The 9,131-nt window shown below is 58.5% G+C and overlaps 1 protein-coding gene across 1 annotated transcript; it reads left to right on the forward strand.

Annotated features, from left to right (window-relative positions):
* The first annotated feature begins 91 nt into the window (after positions 1–91).
* Positions 92–8,970, forward strand: PPP1R1B (protein phosphatase 1 regulatory inhibitor subunit 1B). The gene is made up of 7 exons (XM_072780393.1): positions 92–267; positions 2,002–2,062; positions 2,379–2,401; positions 2,815–2,890; positions 6,397–6,603; positions 7,943–8,062; positions 8,149–8,970. The coding sequence occupies exons 1-7, from the start codon at positions 187–189 to the stop codon at positions 8,196–8,198; spliced, it is 618 nt and encodes a 205-aa protein (XP_072636494.1). The 5' UTR covers positions 92–186; the 3' UTR covers positions 8,199–8,970.
* The last annotated feature ends 161 nt before the right edge of the window (positions 8,971–9,131 follow it).

A 9,131-nucleotide genomic window follows, 5' to 3' on the forward strand; every position in this document is an offset into this window, starting at 1 on the left:
CCCTCCCGCTCGCCGCCCTCCCCTCGCAGCGCGCGGTATTTTTATCTGAGCGTGAGCCGCTCGCCTCCCCCTCGCCGCGCACAGCCCGCGCTCGCCGCCGCGCCCGAGCAGCGCCGGGGAGCCGAGCCGCGACCGCCGCCCGGGACCCCTGCGCGCGCCCCAGCCCCGCCGGCCACCCCGCCCGCCATGGACCCTAAGGACCGCAAGAAGATCCAGTTCTCGGTGCCCGCGCCCCCCAGCCAGCTCGACCCCCGCCAGGTGGAGATGGTAAGGGGCCGCGCCTCCCCCCGCGCCCCCCGCAGCGCCCCTCCCAACACCGGCCCCCCGGGCTCCTCCCGCGGCGGGGCGCTGCCGGGGCCGGCCCGGCCCGGGGGTGGGGGGAGACGCGGCGTCTCGGGCCACCTCGGACACGCGGGGGCGCGGGGCCGCGCGTGAAGTTAGCTGCGCGCTCGGGCAACTTTTTCCCGGGGCCGCAGGAAGCCGGGCGGAGAGCGTCGCGGCAGGGCAGGGCCGTCCCGGGCCAACCCCAGGGCGGGGGGACGGTGCCCCGGCCCCTGCACGGCGGCTGGCCTCCTGCCCCGGGCGCCCACCGCGACCGCGGCGCCCCGGCCCGGCCGGAGCCGGAGGAGGTGAGACCCGGTGCACTGACCCGCTGCACGGAACCGACCCCCGCCCCGCCGCCCCGCGCTCTGCCCCCCTCGGGTCCCGCGTGTGCGCCGGGACCGGGCCGCCAGGGGCTCGTTCCCACCTCCTCCTGCTGCCAGGCCCTCCGTGGAGCCGCAACATCGGGGTGGGGGCGACCGGTCCTCGCCGAAGCCAGACCTCTTCACAGAGTCCCGAGTTCTCTGCAGAGCCTTCCTGGGGGTCGAGAGGCCTCCAAAGGTGGTGGGAGTGGACGGAGGGAAAGAAGAGGGCCCGCCCCCCCCCCCCAAGTAGCACGTTCACTTGTTGCTGGGCTGCAGCTGACACCCAGCAGAGCAGTGAGAGTGGGGCCAAGTCACCTGGGGGAGAGATGGGGGGGGTTATGGGGAGGGGGAGGTTGGGTCCTGGGCCTAAGCAGCTTTGGGTCTGGAGGGCAGTTTGGAGAGCTTGGCGGGGGGGGGGGGGGGGGGGGGGGGGGGCGGGTGGCAGTTTCAGCTTCATTCACCTGATTCTCTTTGTGCATTTCCCTGGAGCTCAGAGGGGACCTAATTAACTGACAGTTGGTCTGATTGCCAAGCCCCAAGCGGGGGTGGGTTGGGGGGGGTGGGGGGGGCAGCTACTGGGAGTGCTCAGTGCCTCCCCTGCCCCACCCTCTCACTATTCAGTTTGGCTCATGGACCAAGGAGGGCAACTTTTTTGTTTTTTTTTTATGAGCACTGGGCCAAGAGTTTTACAGCCTGAGAGAAACTGCTAGTGAAACATAGCCTTCCAGGGACACCTCCAGGACCTGGTGGGTCTGGGGCTCGGGCGCACACCTGAGCCTCCATGTGAGGTTGCAGGTGTCTGCAGAGCCCTGGCTCAGCCTCCCTCTGCAGTGGGATCCAGTTTCTTTGGAGCCCTTGAGCTGACCTTAGGTGGGCAGGGCCACGTGGGTCCCATGGCCTGTGGGGCATCTTCCACAGCCAGCTTCTGCTCCTGAGGTCTGATATCTACAAAAGCAGGAGAGGATGGGCCTCCTTGATAGGGAAAGATAGAAATGGAGATGCCCATTCTGGAGGAGCCATGGAATGGGATAGGCATGGGCTAGAAGTCAGTGATGGGCTTTTCTCCTCCTTTCTCTGCTGTGATGAGCTGTGTGGCATTGAGCTCTTGGCTGAACCTCTTTGAACCCTGGGTTTTCACCTCTGTAAAATGAGGGGGTTGGGTGATCTATGGAGTTCCTTTCAGCTCTGACAGTCTTTGATTTAAAGGTTCCCTGAGGATTTCAAAGCACTGTTTGTTCCCTGCTGCCTGGGGGATGGGGGTGCAGGTGTCTCTCCTGCTCTCCCCCTCCCTCCACTTCTTTCTCCATCTCCTTAGATCCGTCGCAGGAGACCAACCCCTGCCATGCTCTTCCGGCTTTCAGAGCACTCCTCTCCAGGTGGGCCCTTCCCTGCCATCCCAGCCCTGGCCCCACCCTAACTCCCATGTCTTCTTGGGGCCCTTGCCAAAGTCCCATGAGTAGGAGACTGAGTGGAAGATGAGGAGGGTGGGTAAGGTCTGGGAGGCCAACTCTGCTGGGTTCATGTATTAACCAGGCACCTTCCAACACCCAGAAGGAAAGGGCACACTTTCCCTTTCCCCAGAGCTTGAGCCTTTGGGGAAAGTAATTCAGATTCTCTTTCTCTCTTCCCTCTCCTCCCCGTCCTCTCTCTTCTTCTCTCGGTTTCCCTTGGTTCATTGGTGGCCTCTCTCAGAGGAGGAGGCCTCCCCTCACCAGGTGAGTTTCCAGGGGCAGCTAGCTGGAAGGAGGGATGCTGAGGGCCCTTTGTGGTAGGCTGGACAGGATTATTCCCCACTGGCACAGGGGGCCACCCCTGAGGACACATTAGCATATCAACTGGCACCTTGGTAAGAGTGTCTGGTGCCAGGGTTCCACCAATACCTACGCCTCTGCCCTTGTCTTTCCTCCGCTTGGACTCTGGCTGGGCCTCTGGATTCTGGCCTGAGCCAGGCCACAGCTTCTGGGGGACCCTCCTAGAGCAGGACCTGAGGGGTGGCAGTGCCTGGACCCATCAGTGTCAGCGGAGGCTAGAGTGGTTGGCTTGGGTTGCCAGGGCTGGGGTGGAATGAAGGAAGGGTGAAGGGAGGGGCCTCTGGTGAGCCTATTTAACCTAGCACTTACCCTGGCAGAGAGCTTCAGGAGAGGGGCACCACCTCAAGTCGAAGAGACCCAACCCATGTGCCTACACACCCCCCTCGCTGAAAGGTACTATTCCCCCTACCCCTACCCCGCCATTAGTCTGGCTGGCCCCTTGACCCCTGGAACTGGGCTGACAGTGGGGGAGGGAGGTGAAGTGTGGAGCATTTGTCAGTGGGGAAAGATTGGCTTCTGTACTCCAACCACTAGTTAGGGACCAGCTCTTTTTAAATTCATCCTTGTAGAGAAGGGGCCTAGAGGCTGAAAGGGGTGGCCCTGGGCCTTATAATCAGGTTGCAGGGTTGAAAGAAAAGAAATGGCTGCCCTAAGTGGCAAGTATCATCAATGCAAAGACATTCAGCTCTGTTCCTCCTCTTTGTAAGTGTGTGCCAGACCACTTTCCCCACCCACCGTCCCTCCCCAGCGGGAGCACTTTCCCCAGGTGCAGCACTGGCTCCCCTCTCCCACTGGCATATATTTGCACAGGTCAGCAAACTGGACACTTCTCGAGTCCTGCTTCTTTCTACATTAAAATACAAGTCTTTCCTATAGTACTCATTTGCTTTGTGTGCCAGGCCTCACTGGTGGCATTGGGCAAAATCGGAGGAGTGAGTTTATGTGCTGCCAAAGTGAGCACAAATTGGAGTAAGATTTAGCCCAGACCCTCTTGGGGCCTTTTGCTTCAGAGGGTCCTCGGTGAGTTACAGAGGAGAGGCTGGTTAAGCCTGGATTTGAAGGATGAGGAGGGATTCAACAGGCAGGCAAGGCATGGAAGGACATTCCAGGAAGAGGAAAGGCCCTGGGCACAGGGAGAGGAGGTATGAAATCACAGAGTCTCTTGAGTCAGCCCGGAGACTTGGCTTCCGGAGGCAGGCAGTGGAGATGGGGTATGGGAAGGATCTCTAACTAACTAAGCCAAAGGAAGCCTTCCACACACACCCCCAACCTCAGCTCTGGCCTGAGGCTCTTCCTGCCCAGGGTGGGAGGAGATGGGAAGGGCTGCTGTGAGCTCCCAATGGGCTGGGTTTAATGAGTTCTCGGCATGAGCCAAGGTCAACAGGCACACCTGTCAGCCTACCTGTCAGCCTGCCTGCCAGGGTTAGGAGCAGAGAGGAGAGGCTGGGAGGAGAAGAGAGAAGGCCAAGGGCATCCTGTCTCGCCCCAGGAGAGAAAGAGGAAGGGACAGTCTGTGGGCAGCGGGTATGGCATGTAGAAGGACTCCCCACCTGTGGGGATGTGGGGTAAGGCCAGCCCCCAAAGGAGGCACAGGGGGGTGGTGGCATCTTCTCTGAGAGAACAGAAGATCTCCCTCCCCCCTACTCTGGGCTGGGGAGGGCAGGAGTGGTGGTGAGGAGCGAGAACAGTCCCTCGAACTCTTGGTCACGAGCCTGGGGCCGAAGGCTGGGGTGAAGAGGTTAGGGCCAAGGTGCTTCCTGGGCATCCTGCAAGGGCTAGAAGTTTGCTCCCACTGCCATTGCCCCTTTGGGCCGCACCGTAGCCCAGTCTATGTTGGGAGAGGTGGGGCAGTCTGGGCCTTCTGGCTTCAAAAGAGAGACTTGTACTGGGGAAGTCCAGGGCCCCAGAAATGGGGACAGATAGAGAAGAAGACAGCTGGGAGGGCCAGGGAGAGACCCCAGAGAGCCCAGAGAGGCATGAGGGGAGGCGCCGGGCACAGGCACTCAAGGGCACCAGCATATCTATTGTCATAATCCTCAGAAATTAAACTCTCCTCCCCCAACCAGGGGGAGGGCGGGTGCTCTAGCTGCCACCTCCTCTCTTCCCTTCCCCCCAACCCTCAGAGGACCCTTCTGTCCCTGGAGGGCACTGTTTTGCAGGCTTCGGCCCCTTTCTGGGCAAGGGACAGCTCCTGTTAGGGTTGGGGCTTTGTAAGGGGAACAGCTAATGGCCTCCAGGGGAAAGGTGGACAACACTGAGCTTGAGCTGGGGGGACTCTCTGAGGCCGAGCTCTCTCACACTTGGCTCAAGGTGAAGCTCTGCCGCGTCCCCAAGGCCAGGGCAGGGCGGTTTATTGCATTTTTATTGCCTGGCTAGCTTACCCAAAGCCAGCGGGAGGCACTGGGCTGGGAGCCTGGGGCAGGGCGGGGCGGTGGGCACACACAATGCACCCTCTGTCCCTGTCCCAAGTTGGCAGGAGCGTGGTGCCCTGTTCATTGCACCAGAGGTTTCCAGCCTGGATCTACCCCTCTGGGCTTTCTGAGGCGGGGGTGGGGGGGGAGTGGGGGTGCCTGCCTACTGAGAAGGAGCAGGAGCAGAAGTAGGAGCAGGAGCAGGAGCAGGAGCAGGAGCAACGCAACCCCAGCCCCTTGCTTGTCAGCTTCCTGTCTGTGAGCTGTGAGTTCTGCTGCCCAAATGCTCTTAAATCCCACCAGCTCCTGGTGCCCCTGCTGCCTCTGCCCCAGCCACTCCTCAGAGCATCCCCTCTACCCCTGCCATTCCCCCAGAATCCCCCAGCCCTGGCCCCTTTCTCCTAACTCCCTGGGCCTTTCCATCTCTTGGAGACTTCTCCCCAGCTGCCCACACTGTTCCTTTCCTGGGCCCTATCCCAGCAGGCCTTGGTGGTGTTGGGGGGGTGGGTGGTGTTTGCTGCTTTCTAGGTCACCACAGAGGGAGCTGGAAGCTTGGGGATGTGGGTCAAGATTGTGGGGGCTGCGTCTGAGCACGGCACATCCTCAGGCACAACTTCACTGGCTGGAGACCGTTATATTCTCTGTCTCTGAATTGTTCCTGCCTCAGAACCTGGGGCAAAAATGTGTGGAGTGGCATCTCTGACAGGGGCAGAGCCAGGGAGTGGGTACCGAGCCCGGCACAGAGAGGGGGACAGGATCAGGGTAAGCAATGAGCCCTGGGCGGTCTGAGCACCCTGCTAGAAACTAAACCCATAGGCCCTGGCCCCATGGGTACTGTGCCTTCTACTGGGGCTGTAGCTGGTGGACACTGTCTCCAGTGCCGGGTCCTTGGCGAAGCAAGCTCCCCAGTCATGGAATATTAAGCTGCTGCTGCTGTACCTGCCTGGTCTTGTCTTGTTTGGCACCCTATGGTTCGAGGGAGCTGCCTGGTGCCAGCCTCTGAGGAGGTCTGCATCACCGGACAACCTAGGAGCCAAACGTGATTAAGGATCTAACCCCTGCTGCTTCTGCCCTGGTATGGCCCCCAGCAGACTGGCCTGTGACATTTTATTTTATTTTATTTTATTTTATTTTATTTATTTTATTTTAGATTTTATTTATTTACTAGAGAGCAAGCACAAGCAGAGGGGCGGCAGAGGGAGAGGGAGAAAGAGAGGGGGAAGCAGACTCTCTGCTGAGCAGGGAGCCAGATGTGGGGCTCTGTCCCAGGACCCTGGGACCATGACCTGAGCCGAAGGCAGATGGTTAGCCAACTGAGCCACCCAGGTGCCCCTGTTCTGTGACCTTTAGCTTTTGAATTAGACCTCTGAGGGGGTGAGCCATGGCCCAGGCTACAAGGAGGTTGGGGCTGGGCCACATGCCTCTCCAACTCCATGGGCTGCTTCTTGGCCTTGCTCACCCTTGCCTTCCGGGGTCCCCCTGTGCCAGCCGTGCAGCGTATTGCTGAGTCTCATCTGCAGTCCATCAGCAACCTGAGTGAGAACCAGGCCTCAGAGGAGGAGGATGAGCTGGGGGAGCTGCGGGAACTGGGCTACCCAAGAGAGGAAGATGAAGAGGAGGAGGAGGAGGATGACGACGATGAAGAGGAGGAGGAGGACAGCCAGGCTGAGGTCCTGAAGGGCAGCAGGGGGTCTGGTAAGCTGAAGGGGCGGAGGAGCCTGGGTGATACCAGCATGGGCTTGGCGGGGTCCTCCTTGAGAGTCCTGGGGCACCCCTCCCAGGTCGTTCTTCACACATGTAAACTACCATCACACGGTAAGGGCCTCCCCATCCTCCCACCCACAGGTGCCTTACCTGATGATACCAGGGCTGCCCCTATCCCAGTCAGGGTGTCCCTAGTAATTCCTCTCCTCCCTAAGAATTCTGGCAAGGCCACATGAGGTTTGAGGCTAGACCGAAGAGAAGACTTCCCATCTATGGCTGTGAAGGGGGTATGAGGAGGTGCAGAGATAGAGAACTAAGAGGCCCCAATGCCCTGTTACCTGTGTTTTTAAACGTAGGATGTGGATACTGCTGGGAGGCAAAGAGCTGGTTGCTAAGTCCTCCCCAGGACCCTGTGGCTGGTTCTCCCCAGTTTATTTCCTTGGCTGGAGGTGAGAGGGTGCCCTCTAGTGTCTAGATGGAGAATCCAGGATTCAAGAACCAACCTGGTCCTCTGCACTTCCAACCCCAACTGCCTGGGAAGAGAGGGGCCAAAGAGGGCCTACCGCTACAGAAGACCCCAGATCCAGAAATCTCCACACAGGGTCCCAAGGCCCAGAGAATTCCTAGGCAAAAGATCTCTGCTCTTCCCACGGCTATTTTTTAGCTATGGAAGGCTGTCACCATATCTATCCCTTCTGATGCACATAAAACTTTTTGGTCTCACTATTTATGGGGACGAAAAACAGTCGACCACCCCTGCCTGTAGACTTCAGCCCCTGCATCCAAACAAAATGCCTTGGACCTCCTCTCTGCATCTCTGGCAGTAGGGTGTCAACCCTGGAGCAAAAGCTCCTGTTGGAAGTTGAGTCAGCTCCCACTGAGACTCTTAAGACAGGTAAAGAGGAAGCAAGAGGAGACTCTTCCCTCTGAAAAAGCATCAGGGCAGAGAATCAAATGACAAGACTACCAAGGAGCAATGCCGGTTGCCACCACTCCTGGAGTGCCGCCTCTGGGCTGGTCAGCATATTAACTATTACCTTATTTAAGGCAATCTACAAAAAAAAAAAAAAAAAAAAGGCAATCTACACGTTTCCTCCTTACCGTCCCCTTCAGAGAGGCAATAACTTATAATAATCTAATAATAATCTATAATAATCTAACTCATATAGCTAGTCACTGGGAGCGCTATCTTGGTCCAGTGTTCTCTCCATTATACCATGATGCCCTCAGAAAACTTAGCCTCGGCCAGCAGGGAGCCTCAGCTCTTACTCCAGGACGCCTGAATGGTTACTCAGAGGCTATGTTTTAATCCCTTCATCCCCATCCCCAGCTGGGCAGAAGACAACTTGTGGCCAGGGTTTGGAAGGCCCCTGGGAGCGCCCACCCCCTCTGGATGAGCCCCAGAGAGATGGAAGTTCCAAAGAACAAGTGGAAGACCTGGCACTAAATGGTGAGGCGAGGTAGCGAAGGATGGGGAGGCGGGGCTGGGATTCTGTGGGCGTGGCCAAGCCCTGAGTCCCTCTCCTTGCCTTGCAGAGCCTGGGGAGGGGCCACAGCGCCCCACCCACCCCGAGCCTGGCACATAGGCACCCGGCCTTGCATCTCAGAAGGAAGTGGAGGGGGCATTGCTGTTCCCCAGAAACCCACTCTGCCCCCACCCTCTTTTGTACCCTTCCCCCTCATTCGCTAGGGCTGTGGCTTCTGACTTCTAGAAGACTTAAGGCTGGTCTGTGTTCGCTTGTTGCCCACCTTTGGCTGATGCCCAGACTCCCTGGGCACTTGCTGCCTGATGCCTACCCCTGCCAGTCATTCCCCCATTTACCCAGAGGGAGGCGAGATGTGAGAGAGTTTGCATTGGATAATCCAATAAGGGGGGGGGGGCAAAGGTTTATCCGTCACAATTCTACTCCCCAGCCCCTTCTCCTGGGCACAAGAAACCCACAGGGCAGGACCCTAAGATCTGGGGAAGGAGGGTACTGAGAACCTGTATGTGCCCTTAGATCCTTCTCCATCCCCTCTCCAACGGGGGATTCCAAGTTACCACCCCTCTCTCTGGCTTCTACCAGGGCCCAGGATTCAGGCATCCTTCTCCTCAACCTCAACATTTTGGAAATCTTCCCCTTATCGCCCCTATGCCCCAGCCTGGGTGCCTGGAAGAGGGGACTAGCAGAGGCTGCTTTGTTGCGTTTTGTTTGTGCTTTGATGCCAGGAATGCTGCCTAGTATACGTCCTTAGGGGGGCACACGGTGGGGAAGCCAGGTTCTCCCTGTCCTCCAGCTGCTCTGCCCCCTTCCTCTCTTCCCTGATTCCAGGCCTTGAACCACTCCTGTGCCGTAATAAATAAATCTTTGTAAATAACTGTGCTGACACTTCTCTTTCAGGGGGGAGGAGAGGAAAGGGAAAATGGGTCCCCCTGTGTGGAAGACCTGGTTGGTGGCTACCTCAACCCTAGTGTCTGGTCCTCTAGCCTGGGTCTTTCCTGCAGACGAGTTCAGAGCACAACTTGGAAAGACCACAGG

The sequence above is a fragment of the Canis lupus genome, chromosome 16, assembly GCF_048164855.1.
Source record: "Canis lupus baileyi chromosome 16, mCanLup2.hap1, whole genome shotgun sequence".
NCBI classification, from domain to species: domain Eukaryota; kingdom Metazoa; phylum Chordata; class Mammalia; order Carnivora; family Canidae; genus Canis; species Canis lupus.